The 25,528-nt window shown below is 37.6% G+C and overlaps 1 protein-coding gene across 2 annotated transcripts; it reads left to right on the forward strand.

Moving 5' to 3' along the window:
* The first annotated feature begins 3,664 nt into the window (after positions 1-3,664).
* On the forward strand, positions 3,665-25,528 carry zgc:158403 (tetratricopeptide repeat protein 39A). Of its 2 annotated transcripts, XM_046866241.1 has the most exons (18): positions 3,666-4,049; positions 6,582-6,686; positions 8,721-8,852; positions 11,082-11,140; positions 11,295-11,362; positions 11,732-11,796; positions 12,593-12,692; positions 12,803-12,868; positions 15,225-15,333; positions 16,332-16,399; positions 16,535-16,594; positions 17,033-17,194; positions 17,479-17,570; positions 18,541-18,661; positions 18,889-19,000; positions 22,040-22,154; positions 23,960-24,076; positions 24,284-25,528. In XM_046866241.1, the coding sequence occupies exons 1-18, from the start codon at positions 4,015-4,017 to the stop codon at positions 24,393-24,395; spliced, it is 1,698 nt and encodes a 565-aa protein (XP_046722197.1). In that variant the 5' UTR covers positions 3,666-4,014; the 3' UTR covers positions 24,396-25,528. The 2 variants fall into 2 exon arrangements, with proteins under 2 accessions (XP_046722198.1, XP_046722197.1); XM_046866242.1 differs by lacking the exon at positions 6,582-6,686 and having other exon boundaries at positions 3,665-4,049.

Consider the following 25,528-nt stretch of genomic DNA (forward strand, 5'->3'; position numbering starts at 1 on the left):
AAGAATTTAAAATTTCGATTTGTCTGATCACAGAACAGTTTTCCACTTTGGTCAGATGGCCATTGGTCATTACATTTTCCACTTTGAGCCATTTTAAATAAGTTTTGGCATACATATGTTTTGGCAAACATATGGCTTTTTCTTTGCACGATAGGGTTTAAACCTGCATTTGTGGATGACAAGGAAATCTCTGTTCACAGATAATAAATTCTAGAGACCCATGCAATGATTTTCATCATAGAATCACACCTATTTCCAATGCAGTGCCACCTAAGGGCCAAAATTCATCCAATATTGATTTTTGCCATTGTCCCTTATGCACAAAGAGTTTTCCAGAAACATTTGAAATATTATGTAGTGAAGATGATGAGAAACTCTAAACATTTGCATATTTTATGTTGAGGAACGTTATTCTAAAATTGTTTCATACTTTGCAGGTGCAGTTTTTTATTTGCAGATTGGTGAACTTTACCTTTTTTACTTCTGAGAGATTCTGCCTATTCAATATTTAAGTAAGCTATTTAAGAACTCTTTTTATACCCAAACATGTTACTGATCTGTTAAGCTACAGTAATCAATTAACCAGTCTAGTGGATAGGATGCGTCGCTCTCACCGCTGCGGCCCGGGTTCGATCCCCGGTCAGAGAACCAACCCTAGTCAGTAGGGTTGCACAAGCCTTAGTGCCGGTCCCAAGCCCAGATAAATGGGGAGGGTTGCGTTAGGAAGGGCATCCAGCGTAAAAACATGTGCCAAATCAAAACATGCGAATGATCCGCTGTGGCGACCCCTAATGGGAGAAGCCGAAAGAAAGTTTTAGTGGCAAATTCTTACTGGGTTTTTTTTTAGTTACACTTAATTTTCCAGTGTTTTGTTGCCCCCGGTCCAAACTTTTTTGAGATGTCTTGTGGATATAAAATTCTAAACTTTCTATTGTAAATTAAATATGGGTTTATGAGATTAGCAAATCATTGCATTCTGTTTTTAATTACATTTTACACAGTGACCCAAATTTTTTAATTTAGGATTGTACTATATCAAACCTGTATTTGTAGCAATTCTACCTAAAATTCACATTATATTCACTTTTATTATATACTGATGCTGATGGTACTGGCTTAGCTGCCTAACTTCAACTTCCTTATTAATACACAGCATATACAACCCAAAGGATTGATCATAATAAGTGTGCATTTTGTAATTCAGTCTGATTCGATTTTAGGCAGTTAGTCTTTGATTTTAAGCCTCAGATGTGCTGACTTTTATTGTTTTATTGTTACATTTCTACTACAGGCTTGGCAGGGTGGCGCACAGCAGCTAAGGAACACTAGATTGTAAAGCATTTACCTTTTAAATGTTTAACCATATGGCTAGAAATGAGACCATTGGAAGTGTTTAGTGATGTTTAATACATTTACTTTTATAAAACTTTTCAACCAGACTCTGAATGTGACACATTTGAAAGTTGATGTTGGGACACAGATGCAATAATTCTTTATTTAATATTCCTTAAACATTGTTTTTGTCATTTGCTTTATTTTAGACATGTTATCTTACCAGCTCATTAGTGATCCTACAAAAAATAAATTAAATCCAGTAACCTGCATTCAGGGAAATAATTCAAATACAGTGGTGTGAAAAAATCCTGGTTTCTTATTTTGCGTGTTTTTTTACACTTTAATGTTTCAGATCATCAAACTAATATAAAGTATTAGTAAAAGATAAAAAATGTGAACACAAAATGCAGTTTTTAAAGGTTTTTATTATTGAGGGAAAACAAAATCCAAAATTACATGGCCCGGTGTGAAAAAGTGTTTGCCCCCTAAACCTAATAACTGGTTGGGCCCCCCTTAGCAGCAACAACTGCAATCAAGCATTTGCGATCACTTGCAATGAGTCTGTTACAGCACTGTGGAGGAATTTTGGTCACTCATCTATGCAGAATTGTTGAATTTCAGTCACATTGGAGGGTTTTTCGAGCATGAACCGGCTTTTTAAGGTCATGCCACAGCATCTCAAAAGGATTCAGGTCAGGACTTTGACTAGGCCATTCCGCCATTGAGAGGTGGACTTGTTGGTGTGTTTTGGATCATTGTCCTGCTACAGAACCCAAGTTTGCTTCAGCTTGAGTTCACGAACAGATAGCCAGACATGGTCCGACAGGATTTTTTGGTAATCAGCAGAATTCATGGTTCCATTTATCACAGCAAGTCTTTCAGGTCCTAAAGCAGCAAAACAGCCCCAGACCATCACACTACCACCACCAAGTTTTACTGTTGGTATGATGTTCTATTTCTGAATTGCGGTGTTACTTTTACACCAGACGTAATGGAACACACGCCTTCCAAAAAGTTCAACTTTTGTCTCGTCAGTCCACAGAGTATTTTCCCAAAAGTCTTGGGGATCATCAAGATGTTTTCTGGCAAAACTGAGATGAGCCTTTATGTTCTTTTTGCTCAGCAACGATTTTCGTCTTGGAACTCTGTCATGCAGACCATTTTTGCCCAGTTTTTTTCTTATGGTGGTGTCATGAACACTGACCTAACTGAAGCAAGTGAGACCTGCAGTTCTTTGGATGTTATTGTGGGGTTTTATGTGACCTTCTGGATGAGTCATCGCTGTGCTCTTGGTGCAATTTTGGTCAGCCGGCCATTCGTGTGAAGGTTTTCCACTGTTCCATGTTGTTGCCATTTGTAAATAATGGCTCTTACTGTGGCTTGCTTGAGTCCCACTGCGTTAGAAACGGCTTTATAACCTTTTCCAGACTGATAGATCTCAATTACTTTCTTTCTCATTTGTTTCTGAATTCTTTGGATCTCAGCTTGCTGTCTAGTTTTTAAGGATCTTTTGGTCTACTTCACTTTGTCAGGCAGGTCATATTTAATAGATTTCTTGATTGTGAACAGGTGTGGCAGTAATCAGGCCTGGGTGTGGCTAAAGAAATTGAACTCAGGTGTGATGAACCACAGGTTTAACAAGGGGCCAAACACTTTCACACAGGGCCATGTAGTTTTGGATTTTGTTTTCCCTCAATAATAAAAACCTTCATTTAAAAACTGCATGTTGTGTTCACTTGTGTTATCTTTTACTAACATTTAAATTAGTTTGATGATCTAAAACATTAAAGTGTGTCAAACATGCAAAAAAATAATAATAAATCAGGCAAACATTATTTCACACCACTGTAAATTCAAGATTTGGTCAAATATAAAAAGAGTATCTGCTATAGAAGCCAATCCTAATGTTCAAAAATCTTGGACTCAAACTTAACAGTTGTAAAAGTTATGTAAAAGCTGCCGAGGAGGGATAAATGACAAAGGTGTGGTGGGTGAAAGAGGTCAAGATGAAACTGAGAAGTGTATGTTTGCTTTTGGGGATGTACATTCTTTGAGATTTCCTACCCATATTAATAAAGGTTTATCAAACTAGATTTTAAAGTAAAGCTGGTAAACAATAATAATGAATAACTTTGTGGCGCCATGGTCCTCAGAATGCAGTCTGGAGAAACACATAGGTGCTTTTTCTGTTATTAAAGTAGTGTAAATCACCATGTACCATTAAAGAAGTTATGACGTCATAATATGTGAAGTAGATAGATAGATCTAAGCAACCCTATAATTTCAAACTTGGCTTTTATTTTTTTTTCCTTCTACACTCAACACTCAGGTTTTTAGAACTGGCAAAACAGCCAGACCAAATTAGGTGGTGATGATGTCGGAAGTTATTGCAGTGGTGGCTTGAAGCCCAACCGGCTTTGACGAGGAGGAGCCAAGCAGCGGTCGCGTTTCCCGGAGCGACAGCACGCAGGAGAAAACCCGAGCAGCCTTTTTTCACACGACTTGTGCGGCTACTGCTGAAGTCCTCAAGATTCCGAAACTCAATGCGACTAACTGCTTCTCCACACCAACTGTCGGCTCTGTACTCCGAAGTCATTGGCTGTTTGGAAGCGAGCCGAGCCCGGAGCACTTTCTGACAGGTGTTTCAGTTCCAACCAGGATTTGGAGGAGACTGAAATCATGTCCAACGGGAAAGATGCACCTGTTAGTGCAAAGTAAGTAGGAACAGCTGCTCTCGGCTTAGGCGCTCCCGCAATGCCGTGTGAACACGTTAACAGATCAGTACGACCAGCCTCTGGAGTCCTGCTTAATTAGATCTTTCTTTCTTTTTTTCAAGCCGAGTGACAATTCAATTACACGATCGCCTTTAATGATTTCGACCGTAAAATAAACTGTGCGCGCGCGCGACCGGTTGTGTGTGCGCGTGCGTGCGTTTTGCGAATTTTCACTGCACTTCTCAAACTTCAGCTCTGTTTTCTAGCTGATTCAGTTTATTTGTGATGACCATTGCAGTTTGTTCAGAATATTCTTTCTGACTTGGGTTAGTTTTCACACCCCTCCCTCCCTCCTCTCTTCCCCTCTTCCCCTCTCTTCCTTCCTTGTTGTGTAATTGCTTTTTGTGCACACAGCTGTGTGTCAGTGTGAGAACCACTTCAATTCCATTTAGGTTTATTAACATGATCTCAAAGCAGCTTTAGAGAGAGAAATAGAGCATCAAATCTAAATGTATATGTCCCTATACGTTTATCTCATATAAGTTCAAACCCAGTTAACTCTTCAGTATCAGAATCAGAAATAGTTTTATTACCAAGTATGCTTACACACACAAGGAATTTGACTTGGCGTCAGGAGCTTCAAGTGCAGAAGAAGTACAGATATAATGTAATAGAATTGTACATGAGACAGTTAAATAATGCAATATATACAGAGTAAGAATGTTGTTAAATAAATGTTATTTACAAGTGTTTAGTTTACAAATGGACCATTTGGATTCTATGTACAAATGTGTCAGTTATGGTGGACACTCTTGGGTTCGTGGTCTTGATCTTGAAACACACAGCAGTCACACTTCACTGCACTTTAAAGTAATGCCGAAAGTCTTTTTCCTATATAAGTATCCTGGAGTTGCATGGTTCTAAGTGCACACAAATGTATCAATATTCACTTAATAGGACTACCAGTACACCTGTGTACATGTTTCATGTATTTATTCACGTGACAGAAGCTCATTGTTTACACGTTTAAAGGTCATGGTAAAAAAAAAAAAAAGCTTTCATTATTGTCTAAAAAAAAAAAATTCAGTGGTGAAAATGTGACTGTGAGCATTGCTAGTGCAAGATGGATAGAATTGACTAAATCAACACTGGCCAGGTGATTTTCCCAGTTTTCCCACTCTTTATTCGAGAGGATTCAGTGAGCCCATGCCCATTAAAGTCTCCAATTTGTGTTCTGCTGATTTGATAGAACATTTTGTGTGTGGCACAGATGCATTTCTGCTTACCACAGTTGTAAAATGGTGTTACCATCACCTTCCTTTCAGCTTAAACCCATCTGGCCATTCATCTCTGGCCTCTCTCATCAAAAAGGTGTTTCTGTTGCTTGAAAAAAAATATATATATTTTATTTTTTTTTATTTTACACCTTTCCAGTTTCTGAAAGACTCAAACTAGACTTTCTGGCACCACCAACCATCAGCAAAGTCACCAATATCACATTTTTATCTTCATTGTGATATTTGATATGAGCATCAGATTAGAGAAAAACATCAGACCTGTATCTGCACAATGATTGCATTTTATGTATTGTGGTGCTGTACTGTGATTGGCTGATTAAATAATTGTATGAATAAGCAGGTGTACAGGTGTTCCTGCTCAATAACTGTATATAAAGACTATTTCTTTCTATCTATCTATCTATCTATCTATCTATCTATCTATCTATCTATCTATCTATCTATCTATCTATCTATCATCACATACAAATATGTATTTAGGAATATTACATTGCATATTTTTTTATGTATATTTGCACTGTTGAAACATATGCCGCTAAAAAGTAACTATCAGCTGTAGGGTGCTTAATCAGAGCAAACATAACTGAGACACCTGGGAGTGAGGGGAAAAAAAAGAAAGAGAGAGAGAGAGAGAGAGAGATAGTGTGTGTGTGTGTCTGTGTGTCTTGCATTATGTTTCACAAAGCTGTACATGTGACAAAATTCCCAGCACTTCCTAGCAACTGTATGTATGTGTGTGTGTGCATATCCATGTATTTTTTGAAATGGTAAAATAGCCCATGAACTGAATTTCACAATTCTAAACCTATGGTGATAAGATTCCAATCTGCCACGTAGGAGAAAGTGTACCATTTAAGTGTGTGTGTGTGTGTGTGTGTTTTCTTTATATTGGGACAGGCCTAATATCTCATATTATCCCACTAGATCATCTTACAGTTTAATAAATCTTTCTGCTCAACAAATATTAAAATGTTGTTATTGGACCTCTTATTATGAATCACCACCATTTTACTTTCTCTTATTGCACTGGGGGCTTTTTATAGCCTCAGGTATACTGTGTCATAAGGCATAATTTATAATTAATAAAGGGCATGTTTCAAAGCGGAAGACATTACTTATTAATTTTTTATCATCTTCGTACGCTCAATGTTTTCATCAGGTGAAAAACCTTCATTCTGTCAAGAAGTAAGTAATTTGATTATTTGGTGCTGTTTTTGTGCTTATCTTGACTCAGCTCTATACAGACGTCCTTAAAAACATGCCTTGATGAGTGTATGGAGGCCTTGGATCTGTTCCTCAACAATCATTTCAGCGAGAGTCTAGACAAACTGCAGCCACGGTGAGAGCAAGTAGTTCTGCCTCAGTCTTTTGCTTGACTTTGTTTTTTTTTTTTTTTTTTTTTTTTTTACAGCTCTGTCATTCTCTTCATGCACTACACCCAGATTAACCCAAGAATCCAATAATGTCATTAACGAAAGAGAGATAAAGAGTAGTGTAAAAGTATGGCTTCTACACTAGGAGCAAATTGTGTTTAATCTTTCAAATGCCTTAATGATTAGGATTAACCATGACCTGACTTTCGGCTGAAATGTTTCGCTGTCTGTTTGAATATGTGCGTAATGCCAACTCCCTTGACCAGGATGTGAGGTGTTTACCCAAGTTCACACCCAAAGACACACACACTCATGCACTAAATAGAGACTGCCTTGATCAGGAAGCAAGGAATGCTTCAATTCTCGCCAAAGTTTCTACATTTGTCTCCCATGAGCGCCACTGTGTGTGTTGTGAGTGTGTTAACAAATGCATGGAACTAATTCCTTCTTGTGAATAAATCCTGATTCAGATATACCAAGTCTTTGGAATGATTAATGCATCAAAAGCACTTGATATGAGCAACTAGAGGCTGCCGTTTTGACACTGGAGTTAAACTATGCTGTCAAATCATATGGTCCAGAGGGTCCTCATATGACGAATCCAATTAACTACAGAGGAAATAGCAATGTTTGTTTATATTTCTGTGCTATATTTCTATAATAAGACAGTAAAGCAGGAAGTGTTTTTACAACAGTACAATAATATTCTAAAGCAAGCCTCTGAAAGAGCTTAATCATATTGAATAGGGTTAAATTAGTGCGTTATTATATCACTGTATTAACGTATTTTCCCACAGGGGCATGCTTATGTTTATATTTAAACTGGAAGTGAATAGAAAAACAGCGATTTCATGAAACCTTGAGATGGTAAAAGAGAAACATCAAAACAGTTATTTCTTCATTGAAATAAAAAGTGTGCTAAGGCAAATGTTATATAACCTGCCTGGGACCAGATTATTGTTCTACATTAATCTGAATATTGTGGGCAGATGTGTGTTTTTTATGTGCCCTAATGTTCCACTGCTACTGCATGTGAAATTGGAAAATTAAGTAGATAAAATACAACTTGTTTTATTTTAACCTTCCATGTAGGCCTTTGTTGATCTTAAGATCAGGAAAAACTCTCCGTCCTGTTTAGGATGGTGAGAGCTTGTGGAACTCAGGAAGATGTAAGTTTTGGGCTTTGGGATGATGTAGGTTTGTGGGAACTGAAAGAGCTCATATGTATGGCAGGAGCTTGTGAATATAAGGTGGGTGGATTTTCAGGTTGAAAGGAGCTTGTGGACTATGGTATGGTGGAAATGCTGTAAAAGAGCCTATTTTTAGAAGCATTGTCTTTTAGAACTTGATACCAAAGGAAATCTGGGCAACTCAGCTAAGACACCAGGACAAAAATGTGGATACAATGCATCATTCAGGATTGAGGCACAAATGAACTTCCAGGGATGAGTAAACTAGGATCCAAAATGGTTCAACTAACCCCCAAGGCAACAACAAAGGACTTAGTGAAAGATATAAATGCCTCAGGTACCACAATATGTACATCCACCATTAAGAATGCCAATTATCCCTGGTTTGCAGGTAATTACCAGCTTTTTGGATGATTCTTCTTTGGTCAGACACAAAATATATTAAGTTTGCCCATACATGTCTTAGGCAGAATAAGCAGTAATGTGAAAATGCTTCTTCGAGCTAAGCAATTAAAAGGCAATGCCACTAAATATTAAGAAAGTGTATATAAGTCTTTGACTCTGAAAATCTGATATAGAAAATAAAAGCTGAAATATACGCCCCTTCACTATTATTTTGAAACGGGTTCTTATGAAAATAAAGTAGATACTTGAATCTTAATGTATGGTAACATGAAATGTGTGCATTGGGTGTGTGTGATAATGTGTTGTGTATGTAAACTTTAGGCCCGAACTGTAAGCAGTGTGGGATTAGGTTGGTTTAAGTTGGGTGTGGGTTTGTCTTTAACATTATGTGATGTCATGTTGCAGATGTAAAGAGAGTATGTATCATGCTCTGATCTACGCTACAGTGCTAGAGATGCAGGCTATGATGACGTTTCAACACGATGACATTGTCAACGCAGGAAACACAATGAAGAGAGCTCAAGAAGTTTGCCAGAGGTAAACACATATATGCTTACACACATATGTAGACAATGTATTTATCTGTAATTTATCTCTTAAAAGACTGTGTGCTGACAGCCCTTCCCAATGCATACCTGTAAGCAGTATGAAAAGCCCATGATGGACATTTATGAGTACAATGTCATGAGGTGAAACAGACAGTTACTTGGTGGTAGTGGTGATTTGCAGGGGTTTGTATAGGGATAAAGGACAGTCCTGTCTTCATAGCTTCAAATGCTTGACAGCTGACATTATCAACCATTAAATGTGACATTGACATTATCTCCTAATGCCTAGCCTGCTATAATGAATGCTGCCCTGTGGTCATGTAGAGGCTCTTGATTAGAGTAGAGTCTGTATTCTTCAAAAAAATACTGCTTCAGGAGAGAATTATAAACATTTTACCCAATTTATGGTATATTTTGTAAGCGATTTCAAATGAAAGTGATTTCATAATGAAAATGAATGAGGATAATCAAGGATTAGATTTGCTTTTCTTACTCATACAGGGTTGTAATAATGTGAAATAGTAGCCACTGCTCCTACAGCAGGTTGAGAAGATCCTGGAAAGGTGGGGGTACATGCTGGAGAGAAGGGGAATGAAAGTCAGTAGGAGTAAGAGAAAGTATATGTGTGTGAATGAGAGGGAGGGCAGTGGAGTGGTGCGGTTGCAGGGAGAAGAGGTGGTGAAGGTGGAGGAGTTCAGGTACCTGGGGTCAACAGTGCAAAGTAATGAAGAAGAAGAATGAGAAGTGCAGGCAGGGTGGAGTGGGTGGAGAAGAGTGGCAGGAGTGATTTGTGATAGTAGGGTATCTGTGAGAGTGAAAGGGAAAGTTTATAGGACTGTGGTGGGACCTGCGATGTTGTATGTTTTAGAGAGAGTGGCATTGAGTAAAAGACAGGAGGTGGAGCTGGAGGTAGCAGAGCTGAAGATGTTGAGGTTTTCGTTGGGAGTGACGAGGATGGACAGGATTACAAATGAGTTTATTAGAGGGACAGCGCATGTAGGATGTTTTGGAGACAAGGGTGAGGGAGGCGAGATTGAGATGGTTTGGACATGTACAGAGGAGTGACATAGGGTATATCGGTAGAAGAATGCTGAGGATGGAGCCACCAGGAAGGAGGAAAAGAGGAAGACCAAGGAGGAGGTTTATGGATGTGGTGAGGGAAGACATGCAGGTAGTTGGGTTGAAAGAGGCAGATGTAGAGGACAGGGGGGTATGGAGACAGATGATCCACTGTGGTGACCCCTAATGGGAGAAGCCGAAAGAAGAAGAAGAAGAAGAAGAAGAAGAAGAAGTGGCTACTGCTCCTACACAAATCATGATTCATTGTCATTTATGATGTCATTAAAGAAAAGTATGAGTTTGTCATATGTTTGCTCACCATCCACATATACAGAACACCTGTACACTTGAATATTCATGCAGTTATCTAATCAACCAAACATGTGGCAGCAGCACAATGAATAAATTCTGGCAGAATACAGGTCAAGAGTTATGGTTAATGTTCACATCAGAATGGAAAAAAAATGTGATCTCTGTTTTTATTTGTAAAAAAAAAAAAAAAAAAAAAAAAAAAATCTGGTCCCAGACAAGATGATTTGAGTATTTCACAAACTAGACATAAAAAAAGATTTTTTCCACAAACTGTTTCCTCTTGATTTTACATGGTTTGCTGAAAAAACAAAAACCATGTGAGCAGAGAGTCTGCACACTAAAGCATCTTGATGAGAAAGATTAGAGCAGAATAACCAGATCGATATCAGTTGATAGGAAGTCGGTAATCACACTCCACAACTGTGGTGAGCTGAAACGTGTTTTAGAATGCACACTACAACAATCTTGAGATGCACTATAATAACAGATCACATCAAGTTCCATTCCTGCTAGCCAAGAGCAGCAGTTTAAAGCAACTTGGGCACAGACTCAAACTAGACAAATGAAGAGTGGGGGGAAAAATGTACTGTTTTTTTTTTCCCCCCAGTTTTCAACTGTCTAGTTTGGGTAACCAGACCATCTGACACCAGCTATGCAATGGATAAAGTCACAGATCAAATTCTGATGTTTGAACATTAACCGAAGTTGGTATGATCACGATTGTGTAATGTGTTGCTGCCACATGCTTGGCTCATTAGATGCTGGCATGAATGTGCATAAACAGTGAGTGTGCTTTACATCTAGAAATAATGATAAGCGAGAGTGTCTGTGGGTTTTCCCCCTACAGGTTTCGTAAGAGGTCTGGTAGTCTGGCAGCCAGAGCAGCAGGAGACGAGCTGTCTGAAGGTAAGTAATGTGAGCCTCTTTAAATTTGGGAACGTGTTGAAAATACTGTAAAATTATATAAAATATAATAGTACTAATAAGACAGTGCTTTTGTAAGACGCTTTGAAAAATGGCAAAATTCAAAATCTACTGTTTATTGTTCGTTTGTTTATAGTGGAGCTCCATGCTGAGGCGTGTTATGCTGAATGCTTGCTACAAAGAGCTGCTCTTACATTTTTACAGGTTGGTAGAGAGATTTCAGGCAACAGAAACTCCCTATACACAAACAGCCACACACTGTTCCACCGAAAAGTACACCTACACTGATTCACCCACGCACTCGCTTTCAAGCCACCTTATTATAATTTCTAAAAATAAAATTACACCATAAGCCTTCTGCTCCTAGGTTTTATTTAATCGTGCATTGTTTTTTGATTCAATTAAAACTTCGTAAAACGCCTTCCACACTCCTCACTTACGTCTTATAGGATTTCCACTAATTATACAAGTTTACAAGTATAGATGTTGCACCTGGCTCAACCAGTGAGCGATTTTTCTTGCTTGATCAGGATAATTTGCTCAGTCAGTTCTGTTCTATTCCACTGCTGACAGGATGAAAACATGGTGAGTTTCATTAAAGGAGGAATCAAAGTACGAAATAGCTACCTCATATACAAGTAAGTAAGCTTTGTACTCTCTTGATCCAATTACCATTAAAGAAATACTCCAGCGTTTCTGTCTAAACTTTGTCAGCTACACTGGCAGAACATGTGCAGGTATTTTTGGCACATAAGCAGATTGCAGATCTTTGCTATTCATTTGTTTGTGGATGCACTCAGACAAGTAGGTCCTTTTATCAGGAAGAAGAAAAATCCAATTGTTCCTTGACTTTAAATCATTTTTATTTCACTTCAAAAGGTTTTAATTTTTAAGTATTTTTCAAATGCATCATGGTGTATAAACTCAAAGCTATGGTGTAAACTATTGTGTAAAATCTATATATTAGTCAAGTTGAGATATAGTTTACAGAATAATTTTTATTATTATTCATTATTTAAATGGATGACAGATGATCTGCAGAAAAATGTAAATCTATACTGATCCAGACTTTTTACTGTATTTCTCTACCAGTTGTGGTTGAGGATGCCAGGAAGCCACAATCTGTAAGCCTATAACTGACAGAACAGAAGCTCAATTTACAAATAGCCTTGACTAAAAAATGATCGACTGAGATTCACAGTCGATTTTTTTTAGTTTTTAATAGACAAAGGTTGGAAAAAAGAACCCAAATCAATATATTGGTGAATCAGATGTTTTTTCCCCAAAGTGAACGTTTATGTGAAGACTTTTGTACATAAAGGTTTGTCGTTACGCATTGATGCTGGGATGCATCTATATCCTTCTATAAATTAGCATTCATACAAGCCCATAGTGCAGTTACAGGAAATTATTTTTCTCTTTTTATACACACAGGGAGCTCCACTCCTTTATTGAGTCACATAGCTCATTAAAAGGGCTAAATCACAAACACCTGGAAGGAGGGGTGGCGTTTGGAATTGGTGCCTTCAACTTGGTACGTTACCACAAGTTGCTTGGAAGACGTTATAAATGATTAAATCTACTGTGGAAATGTACTTTGTAAAACGAATTTTCAAAGTGGTTTGTCACTCATTTTTCCCCCAGACACTTTCCTTGTTCCCTGCAAGGATTCTTAAGGTTTTGGAGTTTGCTGGATTTTCCGGGGATAAGGTAACACAGTTATTTGTGTTAGTTTCATCAAATAAATGAGTAAATGATATATATTCACTTACTATGACCTTTACTGTGAAAACCTACACATTAATATAGTTATCTAATCTATAATTATCTAATCAGGAAGTCATGTGGCAGCAATCTAGAGTTCACACAGAATGGTGAAAAAAAACCAAAATGCAACCTTAATTCCAAAAAAGTTGGATAAACATATAAACATATCAAATGTTGAAGCTGAGATTTAATAACATTTTATGGGAAAAAAATTGTCATTGAATTTGATGGGGGCAACAGGTCTCAAAAAAGCTAAAAAAAAATCACATCTTTTGTCTGTATACTGTACATCTGGGCACTGATAAGAACGTTCCACAGCATTAAGGCACTCCCATATCAGGGACTCTGCATTATAAATGAGCTTGGGCCCAGAGAGGATGGTGGCGTTGTTGGATCATGTTCCCGCATGCCTTCTTCTTTGCATGATAGAGATTTACTGTATTTTTCGGACTATAAGCCGCTACTTTTTTCCTACGCTTAAACTAGGCTTAAACAACGAAGCGGCTAATTTATGAATTTTTCCTGGGTTTTTCCTGGTTTTACAAACTTCAAGCCAAAAAACTGAACCCCATAACATTAGACCAATGAAATTTTCGAACGGAAAAAACGCACCTATGTTCTGAGCTGCACGGCTTCGGGAGAAAAAACGTTTTTTTTTTTTTAAACGCACGCCGATGCCAAAAGATAAACTCCAGAGAGAAATAGTTGTGAAAGGAAGGATGAAGACAGTGAAACAATGACTTTCTTGGTCGGCTACTGTTTAGATACAAGCCGTTGTAGCCCGTTGAGTCTGGGTTAAGGGAGAGCGCGCTAACTCCAGTTGCAACAGAAATCATATAAGCACAGACAGGTTTCCAAAACTCGTGCTTTTTTATTTTTCTTGGCAACAGCGTTACAGGTTAGTCAAATAAACTTAGAAATCAGCATCAGAAAATAATAAGGACATAATCCCTTTTCTTAAACACACGCCGTAACAGCGGAAAAATGCTGTGGCATGCTATTTCCAAAATACCGCTATGCTCCTAAAGGAAGCGCAACATATTTCACCCGTTACACCGCGTGTAACGTGTCTTTCGTTAAAGCCTGTGTAATGTACATTAGTGCAGCTTATAGACAGGTGCGGCTTATTTATGTTAAAAATAAAAATATTTGTAAAATTCAGTGGGTGCGTCTTATATATGGGTGCGCTTTATAGTCCGGAAATTACGGTAACCTGCTTTTTTGGATGACATGGCAAATACAATGATTTCTGGAGGTGTTAATGAGTGATTGCATTGCAGTCCAGTGATTACAGAATCAGGACTGCTTTCATCTGAGGGCCCAAAGATTACGAGCATCCAATATTAATTTTTTTCCTTGTACGCAGATATTTTTGATAATATTTTGTACTTTAAAAGGTGAGAGATTCAACTGTTTTGTGATTTTATTTTGAATAACATTATATTGAAATTGTTCCACAATTTGTAGACACAGTGTTTTACAGATTGTTTGTGATAAAAGGGTATCTGCAAAAGTGAAAGGGAAAGTTTATAAGACTGAATAATACTTTATTGATCCCATACGGAAATTGTTTGGTTGCAGTTGCTCACAGTAGAAGGTCAAAGTGAAGATTTAATTAAAAAAGTTAATAAATATACATATTAAGGTATATATAAAGTGAAAGGAAATGTGTAGCAACAGTGAAAAACAGATAGCAGGAAAGTCAGACTACAATAATAGTTACATGTAACTAACTGTTATTATTGCACCAATATAATTGCCCAAAATATACACAATCATCTTACTGACCTGTTGTCAATTAACCTATTTAGTGTATTGTTTTTCCAACTGTTTAATTGTAATTAACTTTAACTTTTTCCAGACTTTTGTTGCCGTGTCCCAACTTTTTTTTAAATGTGTTACAGCCATTAAATCCAAAATTGCCTTATTGTTTTCCTTAGAATAATACATTTTCTCAGTTTAAACATTTGATATGTTTCCTATGTTCTAGTGTAAATAAAATAAGTGTTTGAGATTTGCAAATCATTGCATTATGCTTTATTTACAGTTTACAGTGTCCCAACTTTTTTAGAATTGGGCTTGTAAATAAAAATCTTTAAAAAGACATTGAGGAGGATGACGAGACTGGTCTGACATGACAGGAAGCTTATAGTAACCCAAATAAACAATCTTTACACTAAGCAATTATTTTTTACACTTGTCATGCAGCATTTTATGCCCTGTGTGTGTGTGTGTGTGTGTGTGTGTGTGTGTGTGTGTGTGTGTGTGTGTGTGTGTGTGTGTGTGTGTGTGCATAAAGGAATATGGGCTTGCCAAGCTGCACGAAGGAGCTACTACCTATAACCTGCGTTCTATGCTTTGTGCCCTGCTGCTGCTCTGTTACTACACCTTCCTCTCATTTATTTTAGGTAACGTCAGCACTTGTTTTCTATACCTGCTACCACTAGTACCCACATTCGTAATTAAAAGCCTAATTACGCATAGTAATGATAGCATAGTAAAATTTGAAGTATACTGTAGTAATGTAGTGATGTAGCACATATATTTCCTTTTGAAACACAATAAGTTGCAGTAAGTGTAAGATTTTAAGTCATCATTGTTGTAATAGAAAAAACAATTAGTTGAAATAATTATTAGGCAAAAGAAGTAATAACAGTTCTAGCACTTTTGTTTAAGAACACAAAAATGATTTGCGGCTTCACATAGCAGCAGCAAGAATGATCTCTAAAATAACAATACTTTTAATAGCAACAATTGTCAAATTATGTTTTGTGCAGTACTGTAGTTAGTTTCAGCATTCTCGACATTCTTGTATGTAGTCCTTAGTTCAATTTTTGTTGGGTAGTAAAGAACCCAATAAAATGACAGATTTGATTATGTGGTTGATTTGCACCAGAACAAATAAACCCAAAAAAAAAGGATGTGTTTTGAAGGTAAAACTCTGTAGTGTTGTGTTGTATTGGGCTGTATGACAATATAGTGTAATAAAGTACGTTACAATGCACTTTTGTAAAAGTTCATATTGATTTAAATTAAGATGTATGTAAACAAAATGTTCATTTAGTTAAGTAATTAATAATTAAAACCATTGTAATTATTACAGAATGATATTTTCAGTTTGTTATTGTTGACAAAATTGTAATCATGATGTTTTTGTCATATTCCCCACACCTATTGTAGTACATTATCTTCAAATTAATTATATATATTTTTTGAACACTATCTAAAGTGTAGAGCACCACAAGATAAAAATGGGTCCTTAAATATTTTTTTTTTCACAAACTGGAGATGATCCGATTCAGTTATTAGTCTTGAAGCAATATATACGGCAACTGCAGACATATAAGATATACCATAAGATGCCACGTTACAACCAGCACAAATATTTATTTATTTTTCTGTGCAGGGACGGGTGAGGGAGAAGTAACTGATGCTGAGAAACTGCTGAAGCCGTTTCGGCTACGATATCCACGTGTAGGTCTCGCTCGCTTTTTCTCTCTCTCTTTTTCTCTCGCTCTTTAATTTGTAACTGGCCTTTAAAAGCTCCAGAGCAAAATGCAGTAGCTGTACTTTTTGTAGCTGAATCTTTCCTCTGCATCTCTTCTCAAGGGGGCGATTTTTCTTTTCTTTGCGGGCAGAGTGGAGGAAATAAAAGGCAACATAGATGAGGTGAGTGAATTGAGGGTTGCGTGTAGGGAATATGTTATGAAATGATTTCTGCTGCGATCTCATTTTAATCAGCGCCCCTCAGTTTTGTGGATTGTTGAGCTTGTATATTGTTGGGTGTCATAGTTCCAAAACCAATGGCCATACCCCATAAACTAAGTATAAATATATTTTAAACAAAAAAATACGACTTTAAATATTTACTTCCTGTGTTAACATCCACTATTTGAAACTGTATTATTAGTCAGGTTTTTAAAAGCTGTGACGACACTGGCTGTAAAGTCGACTGCTATCCAAGGACAAAGCACAAACTGATCTCTTGTTAAGCTTTTCAGCATTATATTTATCGATTTTCACTTGAATGTCAAGTGGACAGAGGTTTTAATGCTTCCTTTATTTCATTACCAAAATTTGCATCACTAAGTTTGTGTCTATACCCAGGCAATATTGCTGTTTGAGGATGGATGTAAAGCGCAACAGGCCTGGAAGCAGTTTCACCACATGTGTTACTGGGAACTGATGTGGTGCTTCACTTACAAGAGGCACTGGAAGATGGCCTACTTCTACGCTGACCTGCTCAGCCAGGAAAGCCGCTGGTCCAAGGTCAGCCAGCACTTCTGTCCAATATATTAGTTAAGATTCTAGGGCTTAATTGCTTAATTTCCAAGACATGCTGAGTGAAGAGCAGAGTTAAGTAATATAAGTGATATGTGTCCATGAGCGACCATCTGTCCAGCCAACAGCTCTTTTGAAGTTGTTTTAATTCCTGAAGTGAGAATAGCAGTTGGATTTTGACTCAAATCTCATTTAATAAATGCTAAATGAGAATGAGTGCATTGTATCGCTCTGATCCTGCTTTTTTATGTTTCTCTATCCATCTCTCTCAGGCTATGTATGTGTATATGAAGGCTGCTTGTCTCAGTATGCTGCCAAAAGGGGAGGCTCGGCCATTTGGGGAGAACGAGATTGAGCTATTTAGGTGTGTCTAAGTGTAACAAAGGCATCCAATTTTTTTTCTCATTGATCAACCTGAACACAAACAAATGTATATATTAAATTGTTTACAACCGAAATTTGGAATTAATGGGGGGGAGCATCTTAACACTTTCATAAACGACTGGAACTTCTTCATTTGTCTAAACTAAGTATAAAGAGACTCAAACTAAAACTTAAAAGCTTCATTGATCAGATTTAAATGATATAATTGGTGATGAATTACTGCCATTTTATATACACATTACACCATCTGGTATCAGTAGTACATTTATGTCAGTTGCACACAGGAGGAAGGGTTACAGTTGGTTTGTGTGTGTGTGTGTGTGTGTGTGTGTGTGTGTGTGTGTGTGTGTGTGTGTGTGTGTGTGTGTGTGTGTGTGTGTGTGCATCATCTTTTAATGCTGTAAAACACATTGAACCCGGCACTAAATGACAGATTTGGTTTCTGGTATATCTTAATTTGCAATGATCCATAGGCTCCCTAGTGTGCTGTGTGCCATCATTAGCTTCTTCCCGAAAGCATCAGGTTTCATTATGAAACATGCAGTCCTGCTTTTTTTTACAGTGTGTATTGGTGCATCTCGCCTAATTTAATTTACATCTAACTTGTTTTTGAATTAGTCCTAAGATTTCGTCCTTTTATGAAAGCTTAATAATGCAAATTAGCTGTGCTGTGATGGACATTCATAAACATGTACATGAAGAAAATCAGCATTACCAGAACTTTTGTCAATTTGGAAGGAATGTTTTATTTTCTTTGGCTTACACAAACACTTCACAATGAGTACCAAAATATTGATAAATGAGGGCCATTAACCCTAAGAAGTGCTGTTACATAATAACATTGTTCTGTAATCAGATGGTTTTAGTATTGCATAAAAGAATTCTCTTCCTCTCTCTCTTTCTCTCTCTCTCTCTTTATCTCTCTCTCTTTCTCTTACTCTCACTCTTAGGCAGGTACCAACCTTCAAACAGAAGATAGCAGGGAAATCTCCTCCTACAGAAAAGTTTGCTATTCGCAAAGCCAGGCGCTACCGAGCCAACACCCCAATACCGCTCCCTGTTCCTGTCCTTGTAAGACACCTCCACATACTAATATATATTAATAATATTAAATATAACATTGTTACCCGAATGCTCTACATTCCTGGAAAATTCGAAGTCAACATTAGATAATTGCTTTCTCGCACACATAGTGCATATGTGACGCACTGTTCCTGTGACACACTTCCTCCAGTCTAAAGTTAGAAATGCCATTTGCAGTGAGTAAATATGATGACTGGTTGTGCTGCTTGTTCCAGGAGATGATGTACATGTGGAATGGCTTCTCCATGATAAGCAGGCAGCCAGAGCTCACAGCAGGAATACTGGAAACTCTGCTGGAGGCAGAGCAAACCCTGCAGGCTGTTTCCGGTACTGCATGGCATACTCTTAATTTTTTTCAGGTTTTGCCACGTTAACAATAGCTTTCTAGTTTTAGTTCAGAGGTGCTTGGTAGAATTTTAAAGTAAAGTGCATCACTTTAAACACACACACACACACACACACACACACACACAAAAATCCAGAAATCACAATGTATGATTTTTAAACTATTTATTTGTATGATACAGCTGCAAATAAGTATTTGAACACCTGAGAAAGTCAATGTTAATATTTGGTACAGTAGCCTTTGTTTGCAATTACAGAGGTCAAACGTTTCCTGTAGTTTTTCACCAGGTTTGCACACACTGCAGAAGGGATTTTGGCCCACTCCTCCACACAGATCTTCTCTAGATCAGTCAGGTTTCTGGTCTGTCGCTGGGAAACACGGAGTTTGAGCTCCCTCCAAAGATTCTTTATTGGGTTTAGGTCTGGAGACTGGCTAGGCCACACCAGAAACTTGATATGCTTCTTACAAAGCCACTCCTTGGTTATCCTGGCTGTGGGTCATTGTCATGTTGGAAGACCCAGCATCGACCCATCTTCAATGCTCTAACTGAGGGAAGGAGGTTGTTCCCCAAAATCTCGCAATACATGGCCCCGGTCATCCTCTCCTTAATACAGTGCAGTCGCCCTGTCCCATGTGCAGAAAAACACCCCCAAAGCATGATGCTACCACCCCCATGCTTCACAGTAGGGATGGTGTTCTTGGGATGGTACTCATCATTCTTCTTCCTCCAAACACGTTTAGTGGAATTATGACACAAAAGTTCTATTTTGGTCTCATCTGACCACATGACTTTCTCTCATGACTCCTCTGGATCATCCAAATGGTCATTGGCAAACTTAAGACGTGCCTGGACATGTGCTGGTTTAAGCAGGGGAACCATCCGCGCCATGCATGATTTCAAACGGTGTTCTCAGCTCTTTTCAGGTCATTGACCAGCTCCTCCCGTGTAGTTCTGGGCTGATTTCTCACCTTCCTTAGGATCATTGAGACCCCACGAGGTGAGATCTTGCATGGAGCCCCAGTCCGAGAGAGATTGATAGTCATGTTTAGCTTCTTCCATTTTCTAATGATTGCTCCAACAGTGGACCTTTTTTCACCAAGCTGCTTGGCAATTTCCCTGTAGCCCTTTCCAGCCTTGTGGAGGTGTACAATTTTGTATCTAGTGTCTTTGGACAGCTCTTTGGTCTTGGCCATGTTAGTAGTTGGATTCTTACTGATTGTATGGGGTGGACAGGTGTCTTTATGCAGCTAACGACTTCAAACAGGTGCATCTAATTTAGGATAATAAATGTAGTGGAGGTGGACATTTTAAAGGCAGACTAACAGGTCTTTGAGGGTCAGAATTCTAGCTGATAGATAGGTGTTCAAATACTTATTTGCAGCTGTATCATAAAAATAAATAGTTAATCATACATTGTGATTTTTTTTTTTTTTTAGATTATGTCTCTCACAGTGGACATGCACCTACGATGACAATTTCATTAACTCCATTAATTATAAGTGGGAGAACTTGCAAAATAGCAGGGTGTTCAAATACTTATTTTCCTCACTGTATATACACACATGTACACAGGCATGCACACACACACATACACATATATACATACACATATATACATATATATATTTATAATGTATGTATGTGTGTGTCAAAACCACACACAATTCCCATGAATAGACTTTCTTTATTTTTATAAATTTTAACATTTTTAATTGTCCAAAGAACCTACATTTAGCGTTGATGACTGCTTGGCACACTCGTGACTTTCCCACCTTAGATTTACAAGGTGCTTTAGAACATCAGTTGTCTTGTCAAGAGGAAAGGGTAAATACAGAACCAATAGCCCTGTTAGTGCTACAACAGCTACTGTAAAAAAAAAAAATATTATGGAAATAAATTTTGTTAAGTACAAGTGAAAAGTCAGTTTATTATTACTTTATAGATTAAGGTCAACCAGTCTAAAGAAATCTCAAACACATTAAATGAAACCCTAAGTGCAATCACCAAAGCAATCAAACGCTATGATGAACCAGTCTCTCCTGAGAAACATCCCAGAAAACGAAGTCCAAGAGCTACCTCTGCTGCAGGGGATAATTTGAACAGAATTACCAGCCTCAGAAACTGGTGATTTACAGCACAGATTAGAGCCCACTTAAGTTCAAGTGTCAGACATGTTTCAAGGAGACTGTGAGTCAGGCAAATCAAGGCAAAGAGGCAATTAGTTAAGGAGAACAACTAACAGAACAGACCTGCTTGGGCCAAGAAACAGAAAAAATGAACATTAAATCGGTGGAAAGCTCCTTTGGTCTGATTAGTCCAAATTTAAGTCCAATGGATGGTTGCTGAATGTGTGGTTTCCACTATGAAGCATGAAGGAGGAGGTGTGATGGTGTGGGAGTGCTTTGCTGGTTTCAATGTTGGCGACTTAGTCAAAATTGATGGCACACTTTACCAGAGCTTTACCAGACATTCCTTCCCATCTGGTTTGCACTTTTGTGAGACCATAATTTAGTTTTTCAACAGGACATTGAGCCCTAACACACCTTTAGGTCATGTAAGAGCTATTTGTTCAAAAACGAGAGTGATTGATTGCTGCATCAGATGACCTGACCTCCACAATCACCTGATCTAAATCAAGTTGAAATTGTTTGAGATTAGTTTGGTGTGAGAGTGGATGAAAAGCAGCCAACAATTTCTTAACACCTCTGGAAACTCCTTCAAGATTGTTGGAAAACCATTCCAGGTGACACCATGAGACTAGATGAAAGACTGAGAGAATGCTAAGAGTGTGTAAAGCTGTCAGCAAAGCAAAAGAGGGCTACTTTGAAGAACCGAAAATATAAAACATTTTGTGGTATTTAACATGTTTTTGTTGACAACATAAGTCCATATTGTGTGTGTGTGTGTGTGTGTGTGTGTGTGTGTGTGTGTGTGTGTGTGTGTGTTATATTATATAATATAACAAAAAGCAATAGACCAGATGTGTTAAGTAAATGTGATCCGTGTGTGTGTCCTAAAGAGAATGAGTACACTGTGGATGACCGCTGCCTGATTTTGCTGCTGAAGGGACTGTGTCTGAAGAACCAAAACCGACTGCATGCTGCTGAAGATTGTTTTAACAATATATACAGCAGGCCAGTGCAAATTTCCACTTACAGTCCACATACATACATATCCAATCATCAGGGGTTTGTATATATAGTAGAGTAAATGTGGACTGAATAGCACAGTGCTATAGAAAACATCTTGAGATGTGATTAACAGTATTTAGATAGGGTTAGAGTATAATGACCGTCACATTATTAGGAGCACCTCTAGACCCACGCCAATCATGTGGCAGCAGTAGATACAGGTATAGAGCTTCAGAAAATTAGGGGAAAAAATCTTAGTGAATGGCGGCTGGTGCCTAGATGGAGATGTTTGAACATCATAGCCTAAATTAATCATTAAATACTCAGCTTTAGATTTCTGCTCTCAGCTGACAGGAGTGTATCCTGATATGGTCGTCTGCTGTTCCAAGTGTTTTAAGATAAGATAATGTATACCTTTATCTGTCCCACAGTGGGAAATTTCTGTGTTACTGCAGCAAAGAAAAGAAATGTGCAAATATATATAAAAGTAGAGACATAATACAAGTATATACATCAGAGTATATAAATACAAAAGAAAAAAAAGAGACCACCAATTAAGTAGTTACACTTTCAAACATATTGCACATAGGTAATATTGCTCAGTTTAAATTAGTGTTATTGCACAAAAACTTTGCGACTCAGGGTTCTTTTCAGTTCTCATGGTTGAACAGAGTAGTTGAGTTACCATTGCCTTCCTGTCCGTTGGCTCTAGTTCGATCATTTTCTTAGACTAGATGAGAAACAATTTCCGAAATATTTAAGCCAGCCTATCTGGCACTAACAAATCATATTTTCCGCAGCTTTCAGATACTTGAATATTGATCACAGATAATGTATATATAGATAATGTTGCATCCTCATTCTACAATTTTTTTTTTCGCAGTAATCTACACACAGTGCCATGTAAAAAACAGGAATATCACATGTACATATGAATTTAGACTCGTTACTCAGTACTAAGGTGAAGCAACAATTACAGCCTCGAGTCTTTTTGGGTAGGTAATATGCAGTGCCTGATTTCCTCAAACATAATGTTTAGAATTAAGGCCAAACAGTTTACTCTTGGTTTTATCAGACAAGAGAATCTTGTTCCATACAATCTGAAGTGGGCTTCCATGGGTTTTGCACTGAAAAGAGGCTTTGGTCTGGCCACTCTGCCTTAAAGCCAAGATTGGTGGAGGGCAGCAGTAATATCCTTCTGGAACTCTGTCTCAGTCAGAGTGACCATCAGGTTCTTGGTTACCTCTCTTACTAAGGCCCTTCTCCCCTGATTGCTCAGTTTGCCCAGCTCTTGAAAGAGTCCTGGTTGTGCCACACTTCTAACATTTTAGAATTATGGAGGCCACTGTGCTCTTGGGAATCTTCAGTGCAGCAGAATTTATTTCATGACGCAAAACATCCACAAACATACAATTTTACTTAAACATTTTACATAAATTTTGGGCAATTTACATACGTTAAAAATCCTGACATACGGGTAGAATAATTTTTGTTTTTAATTTTCCAATCTAGATTCTAGAACTTCTATGCGGCCCCCAGTTTGAGAACCATTGGTCTCATCAATAAACCTTTCCATTTATAGACTCCAGATAAGGTGTAGAAACATCTCAGTAAAGATATATTGGATAAAAAGCAATCTGAGGCACCTGAGCTCATTTCAATGTTGTCACAAAGGGTCTGAATTCTTGTGTGCATGAGGTATTTCAGGTATTTTGATTAGAAATAAATTATAGCTATTTCTAAGTAAAGTAGGGGTTTGTTAAACAGGGGATTAATAATTAATTATAAATGTGTATTTTGGGGTACAGTGAGAAGAAATTGAAGTATGACCACTACTTGATTCCTAACACTCTGCTGGAGCTGGGCCTGCTCTACGCTGATACAGGAAGGAGGGATCAAGCGATCAGGCTCCTGCAGAAAGCCAAGTGAGTAGAGACTCGGATGAAGTCGAACCCTTTTGATCGGTCCCTTTTTTTTTACTGTGCTTCCCACTGCTACGCTAATTCATTCAAATCTACCTGCATCACATTGCACCGGTTACCTGTCCTTTCATGTAGATTTTGTATCTAGATTCTATAGATATTTCTTTAAAAAGAAACTCTTTTAGTGTACATTTCTTTCTTCACTTTCAGGAATAACTACAAAGAATACTCAATGGAGTCCCGCACTCAGTTCAGGATCCATGCAGCTCTGTCTAAACTGAAGGCCGACACAAGTGACCAAGACGAGATAACTGTCCTGTAACTATTATTAGCTGAAGTGGCACCCTGAGGATCAACTCCGCCACTCTGAACGACAATACCAAAGAGACGCACTTATCCTCCTTCATTCAATCCAGCGGAGGCTTAAATATTAAGGACCTAATTTGAAGTTTTGTGAACATCATAGAGACACTTAAAACACTGCATTTGTAGCCAATTTACATATTGTGTATTTTAGGATAAATAGCTTTGGTATGTTCTAGATAATTTACTTGTGGGTGAAATTTCCAAACATTTCCACATGAAAAAGAGTATTATATAGTAATAAATCTACCTTGAGCACTTTTAGAAAGGAAACATTTCTCAGGATTTTCCTCTTTGTGATTTGTTAAAGCTGATTAAGTATGCCATTTAGGGTACACTATAAAAGCATTGCAGGTGGCATTTTTCTTCAGATGAATCAGATGAAGCATTTATTCAGTTACAAAAACACAATATACAACCTCCCCAACTATATATATAATACATTTCCTACAAAAAAGGTAACCACAAAAAGACTAAATTTGGTCTGAAGGCCAAATTTACACTGCTAATTGTTTTAGAAAGGTTTCTGTGCAACAGTTAAGATATTCACTTTTCTAAGATCTTCGAGTTGAAGCTGAAAGTATATTTTGTAAGAAAAAAAACTGAAAATTGCACCAAATATTTGTAGAGCCACTTATTAAAGCAGCTGCATAAGCTCAAGAAACTATGTAAATTATGAGTGTTACTTTTTTGTCATCAGTTAGAAAAATGTATATACATATGGTTCACAGTTACTTATTATGGCCAATTGTTGTATGGCTGTTTTACACATTTCTAACCACTATAATGCTTTCAGTCAGTGATGCATTGTGAGACACAGTCACATTGACTACCTTTAATTTAACATAAACCTAAATAATCATAAACATGTTTTCATAACTGATGATATAAAAAAGTTTTTGTGGTAGCAGGATTGGTTGTATGCCAGTCAAAAATTGTACACAACGTTTGTTAGGCCATGTACCCAATATTGATCATAGAGTATAATGATAATAAAGCTCCTGCAGAATGAATGTGTTTATTGATTTATAAATAAATCCTAGCAATTTGGACTGATCAATAAATCATATCCAATAACCGTTTTATATATTA

The sequence above is a fragment of the Silurus meridionalis genome, chromosome 14 (assembly GCF_014805685.1).
Source record: "Silurus meridionalis isolate SWU-2019-XX chromosome 14, ASM1480568v1, whole genome shotgun sequence".
Classification (NCBI taxonomy): domain Eukaryota; kingdom Metazoa; phylum Chordata; class Actinopteri; order Siluriformes; family Siluridae; genus Silurus; species Silurus meridionalis.

Bases quoted from the DNA above. Each gene is read 5' to 3' on its own strand.
- zgc:158403 (XM_046866241.1), top strand. From the start codon at position 4,015: ATGTCCAACGGGAAAGATGCACCTGTTAGTGCAAA. The intron at 15,334-16,331 runs GTAACGTCAGCA...TTTTCTGTGCAG, and splicing joins CTTCCTCTCATTTATTTTAG to GGACGGGTGAGGGAGAAGTA. The intron at 24,077-24,283 runs GTGAGTAGAGAC...CTTCACTTTCAG, and splicing joins AGGCTCCTGCAGAAAGCCAA to GAATAACTACAAAGAATACT.